Below are 21430 nucleotides of genomic sequence, written 5' to 3'. Positions count from 1 at the left end.
GGTTCGGGTTTAATATGCTAAGCGGCCCAAGGGTCAACCGATAGGGTAGCTGATAATAACGATATAGGAGCCGGCATCAATGTTGTTGGAGACGGCCGGAGACGGTTTCGGCGGGTCGCACATTTTGGCCTTGACGAGAGACTTAAGCGGCACATGGCGGGAAAGCGTGATGGGGGTTTATCATCAGGCACAAGCGGGAAGTTGTCGTAAGCGTTGGTTACTTCTGAGTTGGAATAGACGCGGGAGACAACATGCAGCCTGTGTAACATCGCTTCAGGTCTGCTCCGTAACGTCACAGCTTCCACAACCACGCGTTCTTGTGTCTCGTTTCCGTCGAAATCACGAAATGGGGGGCACCTGATGACGGAAAAGCATCATTCACGGGTTTCATCAATCACCCTCACACCATCTCCCCACTATCATCTTGCTGTGGACCACGGTCGCTGATGGACGTTTGTTCAGCCGTGGGCCTCCTCTTCTCCGTCAATGTCTTCCATATGGCATATTCCGCAACCGCGTCAAGACCTTCTTTCGTGAGCCTGCGTTTCTCAGATCGTCGATCACGGCCTACCCTACCTCTATTTTCCTCTTGGCAAGGGTCTGGCTTTTTTTCAGTCTTGGGCCATGGGTCTTTTTTGGCAGAACCGCATTTTGCTCTCTCTATCTCCTCTTGGACACGCCGTGCTTCATTAACACATGCTTGAAGAGCCCGATCCCCTGCATTTTGGTGATCTCCACACGCTTGGGCCTTGTCCAGCTCAGCAATGCTTGCATGGAGTGCACGTTCAATCACCTGCTGCTGTTCCTCGTCCTCCGGAGGCTCGATTTCCGTAAAGCTCTTTGCAACATTCTTTTGACTTGCAGCTCGGGTTACCGGCTCATTTTTGTACCTGTTAATAAGACTTGAGAGCAAGTGGGTTGCACTCCGTACGGCTTCGCGGAAGTTATCAGGAGTAAGTTTCTCTATGGCAGCAGGCTCAGCGGCAACGTCTTCAACTTCGCGGTAACGTTCATGGCGTCTCTTAGGATCAAATAATATTCGGGAAACTGCTTCCCATTCCGCTGCAAATGGGGAGTGGGCTGCCTTGGCCTCGAGATCCGCACCGAGAGAATACCACTTGCAAAGCGCTTGCTGTCGCTCCTCCCGAGTCGACTGGTTCCACTCGTCATAACCTTGCTTAGTTCGGCAGGCCACGATATAACATTCTACACTGGTGCTCCAGAGTTTCTGAACCTCCTTCTGAATTCCACTCAATGGATACCCGGCTAGAGCAAACACACCTAATCATGGGTATATTAGCCCACTTCTTTCTCTACACATGTTTAGGTGAAAGAAAGGACAAAAATCATGTCGATTGGGGCACACACCAGCACCAGGCTTTAGAACCAACCCCCCGATACCTTTCCCAATACCTTTTATAACTCCTTTTGCGCCCTCTTTACGTCCGCGAAGAGGCTGGGTGACAAGACCTGATATACCGTCATAAAGGCCGTAACCGAGTTCCTAACGCCATCAGCAAGATTTATATATACACCGTAAACGCTTAGCTTACCTTTCCAGCGGCCCGTAAGCCGCTTTGGAAACCAGTTATCTTATCTTGTTCTCGCACACTATCATCCCCGTACAGATTTGGCGCATTATGAAATCCTTTTGCTACACTGAGAGCAAAGTTCATGGGCGACTTTATCCCTATTGTAACAAGTCTAGAAGCCGTCCGTCCCGCCCCAATTACCTCTTCTGCCGTAATCCTCGATATCTGAGAGGCCGCATCTCTTGATTGATAGAGATGGACGTTAGCTTCAATGTATAGATTGCCCTAAGAAATCACTCAGACACCAACCTGGCCTTTCTTTCAGAATTTGTGACAAATTGGTCATCAACATGCTCCTTATCGAATGACTCTAAACCTGCGGTAACAATGGCCGAATCGACCAGCAAACTTGGGGGTGCGGGAGAACGTGAGTCGACATCTGACTGTCTTCGATCTGAAGAGGATGATCTCCGCGGAGTGCCACGTTTGGAGCCAGAGTAGGAAGGAGACGGAGAGCTTGAGCTCCTCTTTTCGCTCAACGGCAATTGATGACGATGAAATGAAAGCGGGAGAAGGATTCTAGCCGGGAAATCCGCGAATCCTATCGTAAAGTCGACCAGGCTCTCAACCAGCGCCGCCGCTCCTCCGCTGATAGGATCACGTGGACCGGGTTCGAGGTCATATTCCCTTGGGCGATACCTGTTAGCGTTGTCAGCCGTTTCGTCTAGTCTCAAAAATCCATTATCCGTACAACTTAAGATCCCGCACATCTAGAATACCCTCCGTGATCAAAAGGGCCACTGCGAATGCGCTTAAACGAATCTTGGTGCGCTTCACACGCCACACGGCTGCTCGTTCAGGACAGAGTAAGCAGTGCACGGTTCCGGGATGGAGCTGGCTGTGAAAAGATTCGATGCCTCTTTCGATGCCTGGCTCTTTTCGGACTTCTACGCCTAACTGTTTCGCTTTCGCTTGCATTCCTGGTTCGAGAGCTGAGATGATCGCAGTGGCTAATTTATCCGCTGTTAGTTGTTTATGTGGAATAGGAGGCGGTCCTGCTCCAGCCTTGGAAACAATTGATCCCCAAAACGGCTGATCGCCGAAGAAAGGCACAATGATAGTTGGCTTTCCACAAGCAATACCAGCAGCGGTTGTTCCAGCGCCACCATGATGAACAACACACGAGACACGTTGAAATAACCAGTCATGGGGACAATTGCCAATCATTAAAATATCGTCTGGTATTCCAGGCTTCTCGACACCAATGCCGCCCCAACCTTTTGATATAAGAGCCCTCTGCCCCGATCTCTTTATTGCCTCAAAAATTAACCGGGTCATTTCGTCAGGATCATCAATTACGATAGAGCCGAACCCAATATACACTGGAGGAGGTCCAGCGGCAAGAAATTCGGAAAGTTCAGGTGGAGGAGTATATTTGGACGCCATCTCGAGGAAGAAGAAACCGGAGATGTCGATATTCGGACCCCAGTCTCTAGGCTTGGGGAGAAGAGCGGAAGACCTGTCTAGATGAGAAACTTGCCCTAGAAGGTCTTCCCACCCCAAAAAAAAAAAAAAAAAAAAAAAAAAAAAAAAAAAAAGAGGCCAGACACTTACCAGCAATACGTATAAGGCACTCTTAATCGTGGGATCATCCCCGGAGCCCACATTACACTTATCGGTTCTAATCCCAAACTCCGTTCTCTGAATCGATTTATGATGTCACCCAATCCTTGCCAGGTGAGCATCTCAATAAGCGCATACGAAACGAAATTGGCCACTCCTTTTTCGGCGTTGGAAAATTGGATATTTACCAGCGGATGCGGAAACGCTTGCGTTGGTGACCACGGCATTCTTACATCTGTTAGTTCCCCAGATACATACATGTAAAGGTTCAATTACTTACGTGAACATGAGATGAAGGGGGATCCCTAGCTTTTCTGCACAATGGATGTGGGCAAAGCTAGGAGGGTTTGCGATTATTGCGTCTGCGACGAACGGTTGTGTATCGCCCATACATCTCGTGAGTGAATCAAGGTCTGCAACGGGCGTCCCAGTACCATCACCAGCTTCAAAACAAGACCGCCAGCAGCCAGAAATTATCTCAGCTATATCTTTCCGTCGCCTTCCCACGTCGCCATTCCTGAGGGAATCGAATCCTGGCATGAGACCCGGATTCTTGACCATGTATGCCATCAGCTCTGTGGGATCGGCTCCGATGCTAAAAAATTCTAGATTGTGTTCTTCCACAAACTCTTTGAAGACGGGATGTGTCGCAATTCGCACCCGATGGCCACATTTCGTCTTCAAAGACTGACCCAGAGCTATAAATGGCTGAACGTCGCCCCGGGAGCCCACAATCTGAATCACAATGTTCATTCGCGGCACCGGACCCTTGCACGTTTCGAGGTAGGAGGGGATGGATGGTCGCAGCTCAAGGATGTCTTCCCTTGGATGCAAGGTGGGAGCGAGCATATTGGATAATTTCCGTCCTCTCTCCTTGATATTGATATCGACCCGACCATCGTCTATAGCGGGGTCAGTGTCGCACAAAAAGACCACTATAAGGCACTTGCTGCGTAAACATACCTGCAACGCGTGCATTTGTCCCGAACCCCCTATGATGTATATCCATTTCTCCATATTTGGTGCTGTAGCAGGGAGGAGGAATATCCTCTTCCAAAGGGTTGAGTGGTCGAGTGTCTGCGACGTCTGGCACATGGCCAGAATGCTCCACAAATGACGACATGATTGCAAACGAAAACTTCAAACGACTATTCTATGTTGCCGTACCGGCTCTAAGTAGGAAGAGGCCTGTCGCTGCTGAATATGAGGCAACTCGACTGATCCTTACCTGTGTCGGGGAAAGCAGTGATCCTGGGGATGTTGGCTTTCACCCAATGTAACATCTCGGAACATTCCGTAGAACACATGCTTTGCGCAAGGGCAAAATCAAAGCGACTGCACCTGACAAGTTCTGAGGTGTTTGAATATGGAAGAACACTAACCACTAGATATTTAAGTCTGATCCGACTTGAGCAGCAGGTCGCCGAGCATTTTGGCTTGAGGTCGTTTTGCTGATGATGTCATCCCCGAGCTTCTTTCCCGCAGAGTTTGGCAGAAAAACGGCGGTCTCAACATGATCCTCTGCCTGCTTCGTGTAGTACTCCGTAGGTACTTTGTGCAGAGCAGTCCAGACGAAAGCAAGCAAGAAACACATAACCTGTGGGATATTAGCATTAGAAGAGTCAGCATCGTGCTATGATTGGAATAATGAAAGCCTTTCCTTTTATTGACTCGTTATTATGTTTAGGGCCGTAAACATTTGATTTAGAAAGAAGGGCGTTGTGTGGGTGACAGATGGCCTGAGGGCTTGGCTTTGGCTAGCGACGGGTGCTCCCGCCAACCTCCACAAGCTTGACAGCGACCCCAAAATGGTGGAGCGAACGCCTAGGTCAATGGCACACACAGGGTGCTGGTTGGGCACTGCCTCAAGATCTCTGTGGAAAAAAAGATAGCCTGCTTCTTCCCCAAAGACCCTGCAAGCAACCAACTAGAGTTGTCTCGCCACCAAAGCCCATAGTGGTTCCATTACGCTGATGAGGCGGAGCCACGCCAATTTCGACTTCAACTTTCATAAATAAACACAAGGCGACAAGGGCAGCAGAGCAGGCTGGAGGGCATTTCACCAATCTTGCAGCCCAATCATCAATTGTTATTTATGTCACGGGTGAATCCGCAGCTATTTTCGAACACCTCATGGCCCCTGCATATCCGCAGCCTCAATTTTTGTTGCTGCAAACCAATCATCGAAAGGCGTTTGAAGAAAAAGAAAAACAATGCATGAAATGCAGCCGGCTCGTCTCTCGGAGAAGGAATTGGCTTGGCGATGGCACGGCGGCTGGAGCCTTGAGAAGCCCGAACTACCAATGGCACTGAGATGCAGCCTCTTCAAATATGGTGGGAAATGCAATGACCCCGAGAAGGGAGCCAGTCGCAGCATTGACTCCGCGGAATCCACACATTTTCTTCATATATTAACTGGACGGTGATCGACCTAGAAACGAAAAGTTGAACCCAAGTTCTCGGGAAAAATAGATGTGCCATCTCTCGCTTTATAACTTATGAATATTTAGATGCGAAGTGTACCCACCAACTATTCTCCTCGATTTTGACCTCATGATTTACTCCCGGATCACATCAGAAACCACAAAGCCACTTGGGGTGCCAACACGACGATGGTACTGCGAAAAGGCTCATTTCCTCGCCCTGCTCGGCTGCTACATATGCTTCATTCTCTCAATCCTTGCGATCCAACCCTCGATCGGACCTGCGTGGAGTCTGTCTTGGAAACTGGGATTAACTAACCAGCTGGTTGTCATAGGCTTGCTGTTGAGTTTGATGAACGAGTGCACCAGTGTCCTTGCGGCTACCCTTTTCCTCATTGTCGAGACCCGACGAAAAAACCCGACGCTGCAAAACTATGAAGCTATTATCAAGAAGAGCATTTTTTTGGATAAGATGGATATGCGCTGGCGCACATCCTTCCTCCTCCTCACCCTCCTTCCTCTAGGCCTCAGTGTCGCATACAAAAGGCTCATCGGAGGAAGCAGCACGATTGAGGCTCAAACCGAGTTTCCACGCTACTACGGCCTCGTACCGCTTCCCCTGGGAACGTTTAACGTGATGAATAACTCGATCTATTACATGATCAACTCCAGCGTTCCTTACATAGCAGCATCCTTCAGCGCTCGTTCAGGCCCGAAATTCCCGGAAGCTTACGGGTTTAACACGGTTCTTCTCGACAGTACGTCCACAGCGTTTCTGGACTTGCCTTCTCCAGACTTTCTATCATCCGTTCAGCAGAACTTGACTGAAGGTGGCTCCTGGAGCATATCAGCCTCAGTGGACGGGACAGTCGCTCGATATAACGCGTCTACATCTTCTTACAGAGACGATGATGGGTTCTGGACGACTGCGTTCAACCACTCCGCTAACCCTGGTGGGCTGTCTACGATTTCACTCTACAATGGCTTCCAAATTGGGTTGATAAATGGCCTACACAGCGAGTACCCGGGCCCGTATTGTCTGCTGGGCTTCTTCAGGGGAGATTCATACGGCTTGAACATCTACGGTAGTCCCGACGAAGACATTAGCCGTGCGTTCAGGAGAGATGCCCATAAGTTCGAGATCCAGCGAGAGCGGTGTCAGGGACGGTGGACAGTGACACCCAGCAGCATTCAACTGGTCGATGGTAGCTGTACGGGTGAAAGAACCAAGCAAGATGTTTTCAATAATAGCACGCCGTATTACGCCGACGTGCTGCCTATTTTGGCTCAGTGGCTGATCCGGTACTCTCCTGCGGAGTCCCAGAGCAACTCACCATGGCTAATCCCTTCTTTCACGACCTCCGTTGCGAGCATGTTCTGGGCTCGTATGATCTATATGAATCCGACTAATGACTTGTACCCCGAAATGTACTACCCGCCAGCCGATGAAACCCTGTGGTCAACAAAGTTAGGCCTCAAGGCGGGTTGGACCTTGTACCTCACGCTCTCCATCCATCCAATCCTCTGCACGCTGATTCTGATTTCAATATGTGTCTGCTACAAAACACCAATCGGAACGGGGTTTGGCTTAGTCTCTGTTTTATCAAGCGTCCGAAAAGATAGTCTCGATCAGTTGCAGGGCGCGGGCTTGTCGGGGACCCTCACGAGGACGGTCCCTATGCGGATCACTATCCAGGACTCGCACCATGGTCCGAAAATCCGGTGTTGCTTGGGGGACGAGTATGAGGGCAAGGCCGAGTTGGACATAAAAGAGACATACTTTTAAAAGGATTTGTTGGCATTCGACATGGCGTTGATTTCTTCCTTCAATACTTTTCTATCGACGTAATGATGTCTATAAATTTCGCGTTAAGAATCCCTGTAGCATCAGGACATAGTGGGAAGATGATTGTATGATACAAACAAGAGAGCATCAAACCGTTCTGAATTCAACTTTGTTGTGGGGAGCCTGATGACCGGCGCCCAACACCCTATCTCTGTGGGTCTGGTAGGGGTTTTGCTTCCTTAAGATACTTGGGATATATTTCATACATGCTTGCCAGCCAATGACAGAGTAACTGGGCAATGGAATAGCTCCATCACTCTTTGGCGAGCACTCTCGACGGGTTCTCTATGTTCGGCCATCAGTTTTGAGAGCTTTACGGTGCTGAAGCGGCGTCGGTGAGGAAGTCACTATCCAACTATCCGATTCAAGCCCCGGTTGGTGAACCACTTACTGGCTGCCACGACGCTAAAGGCGTCGGAATGTGTCGCAGGCAACAGACGCCATCCTGGGGAGAGAATAGAAGCCGCTTCCGTTCGAACGCCGTCGACGCTTTTTTACGCCCTAGGTTAATAAGCTGCGGAACCATCGGGAAGCATAGGCAAGCATATCGAGCTTACTGTTGATCCCTGTTTGTCCCCAGCGGCGGGAGGCTTTGAAGCCTTGGAACCACCCCTGCTATTCCCAACGGGAACTGCGGCGGCCAGACTCCAGTGAACAGGCCTCAAGGAGGCTAGGCCATATGTAAACACCTCCGATCATGCCCAATACACAAGTAGTTTGCAGTTTTCTCTCCATCACCACATGAAGCATAACCGACTTACGGAGTACTTTTCTTTTCGTTCAGCGTCGAGAACGAGGTGTGTCGTAACCCTCGATCCCACGTGCATTTTCCGTTGCTGGGATCACTGATCCACTAAGATACTTACATGTTTAGGAGCTGGCATTCGGTCAGCAAGACATTTTCGTCCACTGGCTCGTCGAAGTGAATGGCTCCTTCGTCTAACTGGACCGAAGCCTCCACGATCGATACTGGTGTACGAGTCGACCCGAAAGGGGTGTATTTGCTTCTGTGGGACCAAGGGATGCCAGACATATTTCACTGGGGGGTGCTCATTTCTCAAACCGATCAAATCGGCGTGCTGTACCACCAAGCCCTCAGCGGAACAGAATGGCGCTTCGTGATGGAACACAAGGATGTGTCAAGATCCGCAGCTCTGTTGGTGGCATTGAAAGTTGGCCACGTTGAAAGCGTCGACAACATATGGATGCAGTACGCCAAAGATCGAATTATGGAGACGAAGGTGGAAAAGGAATTCCGATGTAAGAACTGGGCGATGGCGGCGATTCGCGAGCTAGCTGACTCTGGAATAATTGGTTTACAGCCAGATGAGGAGAAAATTGAGAGGATTGAGGAGGAGGCATTCCTGTACGCCAAAGATTGCTATGATATGCGGAGCAGGGTTGTTTACACGAGTGCGCATTGTGTCCGTTAGCTGGCTCTAACTACATCCTTGAATGTAATTCTCCGTGCTCCGTTTTGACTCCGTCGGTTCGAGTTAATCCCAACAATCATTTCAAGTTCTGGCTTCTTCAGGGGGGACTGCGCCACTTGAGGCTAATTAATTTATGTCATCATGTGGCTGGTGCCTCTCGGTCTCTAACTGCGTTTCTTCAATCAGAAACCTCGACGGGTGTTTAAAGAAAGCCTACAATATGTTATATTCTCCTTACCATTAAGCAATGTACACTCGACTGCCTTCTTGTAGTCTATTAATTCGCCCGTTACCCATAATTCTCTCCTTTTCGAGCCATGCAGACCACCATCCAAGCACCAGTGTTTACTCTCACCCATGATGAACGTGCCTGTCTTGATGCCAGGTTGGTTATCAAGTCTGCACAGCTTTCTGCCATTGAGCACCTACATTTAAAGTTGTTTCTAAACCGCGCTGTTAAGAGCCCTGTGGCAGCAAGGTTTATCCTCAGTCGAACATCCCTGGCTGGGCCAGGTAACTCTGTTGAGGATATTCTCCGCTCGATCAAAGAGGACCTACAGTCCTTGGCCTTAAAATGTACGCCAATATCTTGATCTAAACTGCTAGTATGCACCTTAACATTTGTAGTTTCTCACGAGGTCACCGTCTCTTCAAGTGTGGATAAGGCTCTTCGTGAGCGGGAGAAGTACCGATGCTGCATCTCTAAGCACGGCGACAGACTGGAGGCTACTTATGTTGTTTCTCCGTCTATTCTGAATGACAAAGATCTACAGCCTGGGGTATATATTTATGCGTCTCGTATACTCGAAATTTAGCTTATATGAAGTCCCTAGGGTACCTTGCGTCCTCTCCTCGACGCGGCGGTTACCCCCGAGCTTGCCGATAAGCTTTTTTTGTTCCTCCAGTCCTGTGAGACGCAGAACGAAGAACTCAAGAACCTTTGGCTTATGTCTCCATTGGTTCGCTCTGCTTTTCGAGGCGGCCATATTGTAATGTCATCGAATGAAGTTGGGGGGTCTACTTATGTTGGTCATTTCCTTATCAGCATATGGTGATCTCCGTACTGAATCGTCTTCCATTTAACCGCAGTGGAGAGTCAGAAAACAAACTCCCGGTAACTTCTCAGTCCCTGGAGTCTCCGACAGCGATTTTTTCACCACCATCTATAAGGTTCTTGCGGCGCAAACTGAGAACCGCCCTCCTCTCCCAGAGCCTTTTCTGCTAAAAATTCACTCAACAATTTCAGCCTCCCTGCATTACATGACCATCGAAAGGCAAATTAACAACGGGTGGCAACCAACTGCAGAAGGTCCGCAGATGTGCCCACCTGAATACTTGGCCTGTCCTTACAAGTTTACTAATCAGATTCTAGCTGATTGGAAGATTGGTCGAACCGGACAGCGATTTTTACAGTGCTTGTTTCTTGTGCTCCCGGCGATTCTCCGTTTATGGGTATTCAAGCTTATCCTTAAATTGATGGATCGTTGGGATCCACAAAAGGATTCGAGTTTCAAGTATCTCCCATTCGGTCTTTGCCTCAAGCTTGGCCAAAGGGCTTCAAAGAATGAGGCCAACGCTCTTCTTCTAGTCGAAAAGTACACGTCGATACCAGCACCTCGTCTCATTGCCTTTGCTCAAGACGGTAGGAATAATGGCTACCTCCTCATGACACGGGTGCCTGGTGTTCCCATGGACTCCGTATTCTATCGAATGACCTACGAAGAACGTAGTCAGGTTGCAAAAGATCTAGGAAAATACATCTCACAGTATCGGTGCATACGGAATACCAACAAATATCTCATTTGCGATACCCTTGGAGGTCCAACTATGGATCACCGCACTAAAACTCGTAGGCCTTGTGGTCCTTATGAATCGAAGAGAGAATTCCTCGATTTTCTTACCGAGAAACTCAAGGACGCTAGACATACGTTCCCGGTGTCAGTGTTATATGAGAGAAAGCATGATATATGCTTTACTCACTCCGATCTACATCTTTCTAATATATTTGTTCAAAATGGACGACTTTCAGGTCTCATTGACTGGGAGCACGCATGCTTCAAACCGGAGTACTGGGATTATACTAGAGTAATGTGGGCTTACAAGAGCGATGACCAACTCGAAAAAGAGTTTAGTCTCGCCTTTGACAAGAGCTATAAAGACGAACTCGAGGCAGAACGACTGATTTGGGAGATAGACCCAATTTTCTGACTTGCCTCGCGGAACAGAGCGTGATCACCGCGGATGATGAATCTCTAGATCGAAGCGCTGCTAGACCTTCGTATTTACAAGGTCTACATGCTCTGGCTAGGTTGCTTTAGGGCATTATTACAATTTTCAATAGAAGATGGATATACGAAATTTACCACTACTTCCAGCTCACCCCTTTCCATTCGAGAAAGAGGTTATTCTCCGCCGTGATGAAACCTTAAGCTGGAAGAGATTTTTCGTTTTAAATAACTTTCCAACAAAAGCTGTTGTCCACGTCGTACCAGGACAGGAAGAGGAAGGGGCCAGAAGTGCAAATGATTTGTCTTTCAGAACCATCTAACGTCAGGCATCTCAGGGGGTTTGCCAAAAAAAAATAAAAATCCATTTGTACACTGGTGTCGGCAAGCTGTGGCGAAGGTTTGTATGTATGTACGTTGTCGCACCGCAGCGTGTTCCTACCGTCATCGTGACAAATGTCTAACATAAACCAGGGCAAGATTAACTACGGGAAGAACACACGATAGACGCGATGGCTGCAGCTTCGGCCGGGCGGGGGGTTTTGGGGCTGTTTCAGTTTCCTTGTACAAAAGAGCGGCTCACACTCCGGGCTTGATGTCAAGACGACTCCTGTGCCATGTCTTGGTTATCGTCATCTTCGCTTCGTGTGCCAATTAACAAAATGGCTGTTATTCCCGGATTGAAGATTTCCGATCTTCTCTTTGGTATCGGTGCCAGTGCCATGACGCACCAAAGCTCCCAAGATCTCCCCAGCTGCCAGGGTACCGAGTGTCTGGTCTTCGCCACTCGAACAGCTCCCTCGTTATCAATCTGCACCTGGCTGGCCAGCCATGCAACGTTTATGGAGAAGATATAGAAAAAGTCGTTCTAAAGGTGGAGTACCAGGGTGGTATGTCCTTCCAGCGCATTCCCTTTGAGCGCTGTCGTAACAATTATACTTACAAATACAAAGCATCTCGCATTCATGTTATGATTTATGATGAGGAAGAAGATGTCTACCAAGTTCCCGAATCGGTGCTATCTCGTCCAGGTCCGGATATCGGGTCCAACAGTACCGAACCCATTCTAAAGTTTGAGTATAAATCCACTCCGTTCGCGTTTTCAATCAGGAGAGATAACGACGAGGTACTGTTCGACACTAACGGCTTTGACTTTGTATTCGAATCACGATATTTGCACCTAAAAAACTTCGCTTCCAGATGACCCTAATTTGCACGGTCTCGGCGAGCACAGCGATCCCTTCCGCTTGAAAACCACCAATTATACCAGGACCATCTGGAACCGCGATTCATACGGCATTCCCAGCGGAACTAACTTATATGGCGCGCACCCCATTTATTTCGAGCACAGGGGCGGCAACGGGACCCATGGCGTCTTCCTCAGCTCAAATGGAATGGATATAAATATAGGCCAGGACGGAGAAGGGTAGCAATACTTGGAATACAACATTCTAGGAGGGATCATTGATCTTTACTTTTTGGCCGGCCCGACTCCCATAGAGGTGGCCTCTCAGTGTGCCGAGGTTGTCGGCCTTCCAGCAATGATTCCCTACTGGGCTTTTGGCCTAAGTTTTATGTCCTACCCCAGGATCATAAAGTCGCTGGAGTTGAAGAAATGCGCTGACACATCGTTTAGTTCCATCAGTGTGGCTATGGGTATCGGGACGTCTTCGATGTTGCTGAGGTAGTTTACAATTACAGCCAAGCAAACATCCAATTAGAGACAATGTGGACAGATATCGACTACATGGATCGCCGGAGTGTTTTCACCCTTGACCCTCACAGGTTCCCAGTTGACAAAATGCGCGAGCTAATAGATTATCTCCATGATCGTAATCAACATTACATTGTCATGGTAGATCCTGCTGTTGACTATTCTGACAATGGCGCTTTTGAAAGGGGAATGGAGCAGGATGTTTTCCTGAAGTTGAATAATGGATCGATATACAAAGGTACGCGTGGCACTTCCTAGGAGTACTTGAAGGGATTTCTGTCTGACACCAAATAAGGCGTTGTGTGGCCAGGTGAAACAGCGTATCCCGATTGGTTCCACCCTAACACTCAGGAATATTGGAACAATGAATTTGAATTGTTTTTTAACCCTGATACCGGCATAGATGTTGATGCACTGGGGATTGATATGAATGAAGCTGCCAACTTCTGCGATTGGCCTTGTGAAGACACGGATGCTTGGGTGAGAAGCAATGACTTGCCTCCTGATCCTCCTGCGATGCGGCCGAATCCTCGGCCATTGCCCGGATTTCCGCCAGACTTTCAGCCATACATTTCGAAAAGGGTCAATAGAATTAAACAGCGCGATCCCGAGCTCCTTAAGCCCCAATACGAGATACACAACGCAGCTGGTGCCCTGAGCAACCAAACTATAGCTACTGATCTCACTCATGCAAACGGACTGAGTCAGTTCGATGCGCATAACCTCTATGGTACAAGTAGGCAATAGCGCTCCGGATGATAGAGTGTCCGTGCTAACACTTTTGATGTGAGTGATGAGCATTGCAAGCCGAGAAGCACTTCTCCTCCGTCGCCTAGCAAAACAACCTTTGGTTATCACCCGAAGCACATTTGCAGGAGCAGGAGCACATGTTGGCCACTGGTTAGCACTTGGGATCATTACCGTATCTCAATCGCACAAATGCTTGCGTCTGCATCAATATTTCAAATACCAATGGTTGGCTCTGATGTTTGTGGATTTGGAGGGGCAGCAGATGAGCAACTCTGCGCTAGGTGGGCGATGCTAGGCGCGTTTTATCCGTTCTTCTGCAATCACAACGAAATCGAGATGCCCAGACAGGAATTTTATGTCTGGGGTTCTGTGGCTGACGCTGCGCGGAAAGCTATTGAGACAAGGTACAATTTAATAGACTATATCTATACTGCCTTTTATTACCAGACCCAGACTGGAAAGCCAGTTCTCAATCCTCTCTTCTACCTGTATCCTGAGGACGAAAATACCTTCGCGATTGATTTGCAGTTCTTCTACGGCGACGCTATCCTTGTGAGCCCGGTAACAACAGAAAACGCCACCAGCGTGGAGGCCTATCTTCCGAAAGATATATTTTACGATTACTACACTGGAGCCAAAATTCTCGGCAAAGGACAGAATGTTCGTATTAACAACGTTCCCCTGACCCATATCCCTCTTCATATACGCGGTGGTACTGTGGTTCCCATGCGATTTAGGAGTGCAAATAATACAACGGGACTGAGAGAGCAAACCTTGAACATTCTCATCGCCCCCGGTCTGCATGGGGATGCGTCCGGAAGTCTATATCTTGACGATGGAGAATCGTTAGAGCAGGAATGTGCCACGGAGATCGATTTTGACTATAACGGGAAATAGATCGTGAGTGGCAAGTTCGGGGTTAATATTGGAGACACCCTCAAAGTCAAAACAATTACGCTGTTGGGAGTGGAGAGGCGCCCAGAATTATGGTCTACCGAAGGAGAATACTTTGAGGCCGATAGGAAGTTTGTCGAATGTCTAACTGCCATTGTTGCGGGCGAGTAATATAACAGTGGTTAAAGAAGGATCCTGGCAGGTGGACCCGGACTTCTGATTCCTGAGTGATTGGGTGGACACTCCACCTAATGTGTTCATTCCACGGTTCCCAGTAATATAAGCTACTTGTCCAATAGTAGATTGTTTCACTTCTAGATAGCTCTTTGTGGAAAAAGAGAATGCAGCTGTTAGGCACTCTCTATGGAAGAGCCTAATGATACCAACCCAAAATCTTTAGCAAGCTAAGTATGTCAGGTAATCCTAACAATTGACCAACCGAAAAGGAACATTAAGAAGGTCAAAGGCTAGCCTTTCCCCTAGATTCGAAAGGCTGGAAAATAACCAATGTCCCTGCCGCAATGAATAATGCGCCGCTGACATACACCGGTGCTGCAGTCTCCAAATTTGCAAACATCGCGATGATCGGTGCCATGACTCCAAACACGCGGTTTGCCGCTGCTGTTAGCGCGTTACCGGTGCCCCGATCCTTTGTCGGGAAGATCTCTGGAGTATACGCATATAGCACCGCGTACATGATATTACTCATGAAGTTATATGCACAGTTCCAGCCGAGCAGGGAATTCGACGTCATCGCTGTCGTGGAGGCGAATAAAAATATGCCTGTTAGGACAGTGGAAACAGAGAGCGCCCCCTTGCGTCCGAATCGTGGAAGTTCCACCAGCACTCCGCCAAGAAGGCATCCCGGGACACCTAAAACGGCGATGATTAGTGAGTTACGGTAGGTTATGTAGGTCGAGCTATCTCCGAAGTCGGCGCCGCGGGAAGCCTGGATGTATGGCAAGAAGGCGTTGTAAAGTGGGAATCCGAGACCGATGAATGCCCAGACGACAATTATCAAAGATGTGGAGAATGCGAGGCGTGGATTTGCAAAGAGGCCCTTGACATGGCCAAAGTCGAATTTTTCCAGATTTCGATGTATGGCGCCGGAGGTGCCGCCGGTCTGCAGGGGCCCGAGGGTCTCGAGATGCTCTAGCGTAAGCCAGGAGGTGGTTCCGTTACGTTTAGCAACTTCGTGTATGACACGGACGGCTTCTTCGTCTTTTCCGCGACCCATGAGATACTTGGGAGATTCGAAGATGGTGAAAGAGGCGAAGCGCAGAATGAACATTATCATCGCTAGGCCGCCAACGGTGATCATGAAGTAGCGCCATCCCATATTTTCCGAACGAGAGCAGGTGGTGTTCTCCTGGCACGTTAGGTTTCCCAAGAGAGGCCATGCGATCAGATTGGCCACAACTTGGGCCAGGGCCCAGTCGATGGATAGAATTGTAAGCAAAAATTGATGAGAGGCGGGTAAGAATTCGAGAAATATTGCTGAATCCACAGGAAGATTTCCACCAACCCCCACGGACCACAATGCCGCAAAAGAGGCAATGGCAACAAAATTGGGGGATCCAGCTGCAACAAGCCCAAAGACCGCGGTGATTCCAATGGTTAAGTTGAATGCCCATCGCCTCCCATACACATCGCACCCAAAGCCCCAAAACACAGCGCCAGCCAACAATCCAATATTTTGAGCGAGGGTCAGGTAAGGGGCGCGGGAGGGATGGAACTCATTTTTCACAGGAGTGAAGATCAAAGAGGTCACGATTGGCCATAAATTATCGCTCGCCCAACCGAATCCAATCACGATGAAGAGCTGCCACTGGTACCAGCCCATGCCAATGTCCTGCATCGCTTTGTTCAGCAGCCTAGCTTTGGCTTCATAAATTGGGTCGATAGTGCCCTCGAGAAGGGCTAAAGTAGAATCATCGTCGGAGCTGGACTCGGAGAGGTCTGTCTCTGTGGCTCCTCGTGCCTTGGGACTATTTTGAGCAGCCGCGCCGGCCATGGGAGCTCGCGTCTATCTTTCGCCGGTGGTTCGAAACAACAGGGGACTTCTATCAGATGTAACAGGCCCGGCAAAGGGCGACTACCAAAATGATCGCTTGAAAGGGAAAATGCAGACAATGGAAGCAATGGAAGTCTGATGTCAACTTTCATTGAGGTTTCGTTGGTAGGGAGGACACTGGACTTATGTCGGATGAATATGTTAAAAGCGCGTGAAAATGTAAACCGTGGAGCGATGGCGGGGGAACCGATGCAGTCATGATTTGTCACTTAAAGCTCAGCAGCCACTGTCCACTTCGTATCCCGTTGACAAGATAGCGCAAATCATAGAAATGCTCGTTGGAACGGATCCAGGCGCGGGTTTTGAAACCTACCGAACCATACAGGCTATGCTAAAACCACCAAGAAAAACAACCCTCTCAGACAAGATTCGGACATGCGGCCACAGAGCCTGGAATCGCACAGTCACGCATCTTTCATGCCCGGGAATGACGACGAGCAGCGGTGATCGTCTGGCTGGCTGGCTGGCTCGCTGGGTTCCTGTCGACCGTCGGCGCTCTGCGGACGGAGCAAGCGACCTTCAAGGAAGGCCGATGCCGTCATAGCCAAGGCGCTAACGAGATCCACCGGCCCCACTTTGCATTGTTTGCATTGACCTGTACGGTTTTGCATAGTTTGCATAGTTTGCGCTGTTTGTATAGCTTGGCTTACATATCTGCAGCTTCGATCTGGAATAAACGTTCATTTGCCTCGTTCTCATGACATCAAAATATGTACATACCAACATACATGCGCTTCGTACCACACACTTGGAAAGGTATCATACTGATAAAGTACAGGAAAATAAACCGGGTGCAGACAATCCGAAAGAGAAAAAGAAAATCAATACAACAGCTGCAAGCGCACCGTCAACAATTAAAAGCTTCCTCCAGATGAGTGATGCAGACCCTCGCGAGCCTTTGTATCCTTCGAGAATTGGCCAGTGCGCATCTCCCGTTCACCCTCTTTCTTAATTTGCTCATTCTTCAGACGACCCTCTGGGTCGTTGGTTGCCTTGTCGATGGCTGCCCCAGTAGCTCCACGAATCTTTTCCCCCATGCCCTAGAACGAAGACCGTGTCAGCGCATGCCATTCAACCCATAAACCTTATTGGGGGGAGGGGGGGGGAGCTGGGATTTCAACTTACATGTATTCCTGCTGCAACGCTCTTTAGGGTTCCACCTGCCCCGCTGGACTTGCCTGATGATCCTGTTGTAGCTTCAGTGGTGCCGACACCACCTGTCGGTCCGTGACCGCTGGTTGCATGAGGACCAGTGGCTCCGGTGCTCCCAGTGGTGCGGTATGCCCCGATGCTGCTGTCGGCGGTGGGATCAAGTTTGTTAGCGGCCTTCGATTCGTGGGGCCCGCGATTGGTTCCAGTCGCTTGGATGGTTCTCCCAGTGTCGTTATCAACGCGAGGGTCTAGCTTGTTTCCTAGGTTGGAAGAATGAGGTCCGGCTGTTGGACCGGTCGTTGCACCTGTGCTACCATATGTTCCGGTGCCGCTGTGCTTGGTAGGACTACCTCCAGCCGTGCGAGATCGCCCAGTCTCACTGTCAACCGTCGGGTCAAGCTTGTTGGCGACGCCAGAGCTATGCGGACCGGCGTTGCTGCCGGTAGGATGGGTATTGTGACCAGTGCCGCTGTCTACTCTTGGATCTAGCTTGTTCCCCATATCAGAATTGTGTGGGCCGGCAGTCCCGCCGGCAGTTACCGTCCTCGCGCCGCTCGTGGGATCGAGCTGGTTTTGTGTTGCTGAGCCGTGAATACCGGTAGTCGATGGGAGATTGCCGAATTGGCCGCCCTGCGTAGGGTCATTGCTCAAAGGGTGCATACTTCCGGTGTTGTTATAACTCATGATTGCAGATTGGTTTTAGTAAGGTCTTTTTATGTGAGTGGAATGGTAGAAGCGAGTCATGGAATAGTGTAGAATTGTGTGTAGGAGTAAAGTCCGACCAGCTGGACGTTTGACGCGCTTATATACCTGATATCCTCCATATCGAAGCCAGCAAAGGCCGTTAAACAATTTTAGCCGTTCGGTCATCAAAACGACGGGCGAGTCGATGGTATGGCGGTTGGTGACGTCACCGGAGAAGGGGCTCTTCACCCCTGAAGAACCAAGCATCCTCCGTCCTCGGCATCAACAGGCGAAGAATCAGGGATTAGTAAAATCCATTTGGTATTTGATGGCGAGGACTACGTGTAGAAACTGGATTAGTCTTTATCTCTAGTGTAAATTACACGCTTCCGGAGAGTAGAGGACATTGAAACGTCAGCGGCGACGATGGGCCCGATCTTCCCTGGCAAACAAGTCCAGGTTTCTATCCACAAAGCCGGTTTCCACTTTGCTTGAGTTGCGAATAACAACTCTCCAATTGATCCTGTCCAAAATCCACATATTACAACGTCATGCCATGGAGGCAACACGATGAGGTAAGGAACCAGCAAGTGGTAGTATCGTATTTTCACGGTGACTGACTCGTAGGGTGATGGAGAAGTAGAATTGCCAAAGGCAAACTGCGCACTTTATGGAACGAAATGCCATACCGCCACTGAAGTCCGTCCCTGGCACGATAGTCGAGGAGGTCAAGGAAATAATTCTCAAAGCTTCACAGAGTTGACTTCAAATGTCTAGGACTAGGGTGGCAGCTCGCCCGTGTCCCAGCTCTTCATCGCTGCGCCCAATTCGAAGTAAATGCTGCCTCAGTTCTTGATATCTGTATGGCTGATCCAGCTCTTATTCCAATACATATCGTCCACGGACTTTAAGGCCTTGCACAAGGTAACTTTCACCGCTTAAATTGAGCGCAGAGATCCATCACAATGGCATTTTCGCTGATTGATATGGTTATATTGCTAAACCACGGAATTAAAAGAAGGTAGATAGGCTGAGTGACAATAGGGTATAGCCCGCGGAAATTCGATTTAATCTGAGAGTCAAAAGCACCGCCATCAATTTTTCCTAGAGACACGTCTGTATATCATTACTACGCCAGTTTACGAAGGCGCCAATGATTTACCTGGGTGTCTTGAGGGCCGAATCCCGTAGTATGTGTTGACGATATTCCGGGTTCTCTGAATGGTCTTGGCTTGCTTTCCCCGTAAAGTAATTATTCAGAAACTGGGTCAAGAAGGTTTGTTGCCGGGTCAAAGAGTTGTCCCTGAATATCAGCCACAAAAAATTGTGAGTTAATCGTGGTTTAACACACACCCATCTCGTTGGTACCGCCGGAACCGACGCTATTCAACTTTAGGCCAGGAACGAGCTTCATATCAAGTCTCTTCTCAGCATATTTTGATCCTTCCATGAGTGTTATCAGCGTCTGGATGTCAAAGGCTATCAGCCAAGCGTATTCCATCGGTAGTGCTTCATAGGAATGGGATATCCATTCTCCGCAGTCCAGGGGATCGAAGCCAACAGCTGTAGTACCGTTCGGCACGTGGGTGCTAAAACATTTTTTAAAATTGAGTCGTTTGATGTCGCGATGCCATATTTTCTGCCATCCCGCACTTCTGTTGAGGTACTTCTCAAAATTGTCTGGTGTCAGGAGGTTGGCTACTTTACTCAAAGAGAAATCAGTGAGTGCGTATTCCACTGTACGACTAATTGCCCGGCGAAAATTTGGAATGTATCCATGCTTGTACCAGTCAGACAAACTTTGCCCTTCTGTAGTAGAACCAAGATGATCTGCGACATCAAAGTCATTGTAAGGGACAACCTTGACATTAGTTTTCATTGCAAGGTAACCGTCTGTCCAGCTTGTACCACCTTGAAGCCCCTTGACGTAACGCATCAACTAGAACATTATCGGCATTTCTGCCGCCCCAAACCTGGATCAACGTAAGGGAGAAAAGCCAGCCATGGGTACTGTGCTCTTTTGTTAGAGTTTCCACTCCTTGCAGCTGGCAAAAGAAAACGCCCAAATCTCCAAATATCAATCAAGGATCAAATCGAACGCCTGGGGGGAAGTTCGTGGCGGACGCGCCAAGACAGTATGTACAGACAAGCTCAAAGCGCCAAGAACTTTAGTGCCTTGAGGAGGAACCTTTGCTCTCTGGCTTCGGGTGTTCATAATAGCGGGAGCGCTCTTGCGGCAATCTGCAAGGATAGATGGATATCCTCTCGATTACCATTTCGCAATCATTTCAAACCGACACTATTACCATACGTGCATTATCAATGGCGATGGCCCCCTCACTTCTCTAGACCTACCGTGCCACATCGAAGTGCAACGTCACAAGGCCCGACACTGGATGCGGGAACGATTTTGACAGATAAATGAAACAACTCGGCGCCTATGGAGGACACAAACGTAAAAGTAGTACACTATTTATGTGTTAGGCAACCGACCCGTTGGCGAATAGAATGTCCAATTTCATCCATCAGGGCTTATATCTCGACTCCGAAGGGCAGAACCAAGTGTTCAACCTCGCACAACTGCAGCCCTTTTTCCTCGATGCTCCCCTCAAGGTTAATCAATCTGAACTTTAGTTGCACCCATCTTTGGGTTTGCTGCGGTCTCAAAAGATTTCTCCGCTTCTTCCAGCATAAACCGACTCGTCACCAGTCTTTTCAGGTCGATGATGCCGTTTTCCACCAGCCTGGTTGCACGTGGCCAAGTATTGCTGTATCGATACCGGGATTGCAAATCGATGCAGTATGTGCTTAATCTCATAAAAGGTAATTCCATCTCATTCTCCCCGCTACCGACAACAAAGACCTTTTCCATCAAAATTCACGCTCTAGATAGCCGCCGCGATGCTGCTTCGAACGCCTGTACATTCAAGGACGAAATGAGGGCGCAATTCGTTTTTCATAGCTGCTGTGCTATCGTTAATTTCACGGATAATGCCGGTGGCACTTTTTTCAGGAGTAGTACCTGACCGCAAGAGCGCACAGCAACGTTACCAGCCCGATTGGGCCAACGGCAGTGATCA

General features: G+C 49.0%; 9 protein-coding genes across 9 annotated transcripts; 5 read left to right on the top strand and 4 right to left on the bottom strand.

Moving 5' to 3' along the window:
• Positions 1-70: 70 nt before the first annotated feature.
• On the bottom strand, positions 71-4313 carry D8B26_005554 (uncharacterized protein). Its single transcript, XM_066124918.1, has 8 exons — positions 4119-4313; positions 3436-4057; positions 3147-3383; positions 2284-3051; positions 1842-2231; positions 1554-1773; positions 1369-1504; positions 71-1281 (listed from the first exon to the last, which is right to left on the bottom strand). Exons 1-8 carry the CDS (start codon positions 4276-4278, stop codon positions 401-403), a joined length of 3414 nt encoding a protein of 1137 aa, XP_065980999.1. The 5' UTR covers positions 4279-4313; the 3' UTR covers positions 71-400.
• Positions 4314-5368: 1055 nt separating this feature from the next.
• On the top strand, positions 5369-7575 carry D8B26_005553 (uncharacterized protein; the record flags this gene model as incomplete). The annotated part of the gene is made up of 2 exons (XM_003068989.2): positions 5369-5577; positions 5666-7575. 2 exons carry the CDS (start codon positions 5369-5371, stop codon positions 7362-7364), a joined length of 1908 nt encoding a protein of 635 aa, XP_003069035.2. The 3' UTR covers positions 7365-7575.
• Positions 7576-8350: 775 nt separating this feature from the next.
• D8B26_005552 (uncharacterized protein) lies at positions 8351-8857 on the top strand (the record flags this gene model as incomplete). Its single annotated transcript, XM_066124917.1, has 1 exon — positions 8351-8857. The coding sequence occupies one exon, from the start codon at positions 8351-8353 to the stop codon at positions 8855-8857; it is 507 nt and encodes a 168-aa protein (XP_065980998.1).
• A 317-nt stretch (positions 8858-9174) lies between these two features.
• On the top strand, positions 9175-11065 carry D8B26_005551 (uncharacterized protein; the record flags this gene model as incomplete). Its single annotated transcript, XM_003068990.2, has 5 exons — positions 9175-9433; positions 9485-9636; positions 9691-9882; positions 9947-10166; positions 10230-11065. 5 exons carry the CDS (start codon positions 9175-9177, stop codon positions 11063-11065), a joined length of 1659 nt encoding a protein of 552 aa, XP_003069036.2.
• A 679-nt stretch (positions 11066-11744) lies between these two features.
• Positions 11745-13543, top strand: D8B26_005550 (uncharacterized protein; the record flags this gene model as incomplete). Its single annotated transcript, XM_066124916.1, has 4 exons — positions 11745-11844; positions 11940-12208; positions 12719-13034; positions 13092-13543. The coding sequence occupies 4 exons, from the start codon at positions 11745-11747 to the stop codon at positions 13541-13543; spliced, it is 1137 nt and encodes a 378-aa protein (XP_065980997.1).
• Positions 13544-13652: 109 nt separating this feature from the next.
• Positions 13653-14443, top strand: D8B26_005549 (uncharacterized protein; the record flags this gene model as incomplete). The annotated part of the gene is made up of 1 exon (XM_066124915.1): positions 13653-14443. Exon 1 carries the CDS (start codon positions 13736-13738, stop codon positions 14441-14443), a length of 708 nt encoding a protein of 235 aa, XP_065980996.1. The 5' UTR covers positions 13653-13735.
• A 457-nt stretch (positions 14444-14900) lies between these two features.
• On the bottom strand, positions 14901-16573 carry D8B26_005548 (uncharacterized protein; the record flags this gene model as incomplete). The annotated part of the gene is made up of 1 exon (XM_003068992.2): positions 14901-16573. The coding sequence occupies exon 1, from the start codon at positions 16452-16454 to the stop codon at positions 14901-14903; it is 1554 nt and encodes a 517-aa protein (XP_003069038.1). The 5' UTR covers positions 16455-16573.
• A 598-nt stretch (positions 16574-17171) lies between these two features.
• D8B26_005547 (uncharacterized protein) lies at positions 17172-18504 on the bottom strand. Its single transcript, XM_003068993.2, has 2 exons — positions 17640-18504; positions 17172-17554 (listed from the first exon to the last, which is right to left on the bottom strand). The coding sequence occupies exons 1-2, from the start codon at positions 18348-18350 to the stop codon at positions 17369-17371; spliced, it is 897 nt and encodes a 298-aa protein (XP_003069039.2). The 5' UTR covers positions 18351-18504; the 3' UTR covers positions 17172-17368.
• Positions 18505-19692: 1188 nt separating this feature from the next.
• D8B26_005546 (uncharacterized protein) lies at positions 19693-20229 on the bottom strand (the record flags this gene model as incomplete). The annotated part of the gene is made up of 1 exon (XM_066124914.1): positions 19693-20229. One exon carries the CDS (start codon positions 20227-20229, stop codon positions 19693-19695), a length of 537 nt encoding a protein of 178 aa, XP_065980995.1.
• Between the last annotated feature and the right edge of the window lie 1201 nt (positions 20230-21430).

The sequence above is a fragment of the Coccidioides posadasii genome, chromosome 3 (genome assembly GCF_018416015.2).
Source record: "Coccidioides posadasii str. Silveira chromosome 3, complete sequence".
In the NCBI taxonomy this organism is placed as follows: domain Eukaryota; kingdom Fungi; phylum Ascomycota; class Eurotiomycetes; order Onygenales; family Onygenaceae; genus Coccidioides; species Coccidioides posadasii.
Note: the sequence above shows the minus strand (reverse complement) of the source record. Positions and strands in the feature narration are given on the sequence as shown.

Coding starts and splice junctions, on each gene's coding strand:
- D8B26_005554 (XM_066124918.1), bottom strand. CDS start 4,278: ATGTCGTCATTTGTGGAGCATTCTGGCCATGTGCCAGACGTCGCAGAC. Junction 3,052..3,146: donor GTGCCTTATACGTATTGCTG/GTAAGTGTCTGG, acceptor TCATCTAGACAG/GTCTTCCGCTCTTCTCCCCA. Junction 2,232..2,283: donor GATGTGCGGGATCTTAAGTT/GTACGGATAATG, acceptor CAACGCTAACAG/GTATCGCCCAAGGGAATATG.
- D8B26_005547 (XM_003068993.2), bottom strand. CDS start 18,350: ATGAGTTATAACAACACCGGAAGTATGCACCCTTTGAGCAATGACCCT. Junction 17,555..17,639: donor GCGTTGCAGCAGGAATACAT/GTAAGTTGAAAT, acceptor TCTTCGTTCTAG/GGCATGGGGGAAAAGATTCG.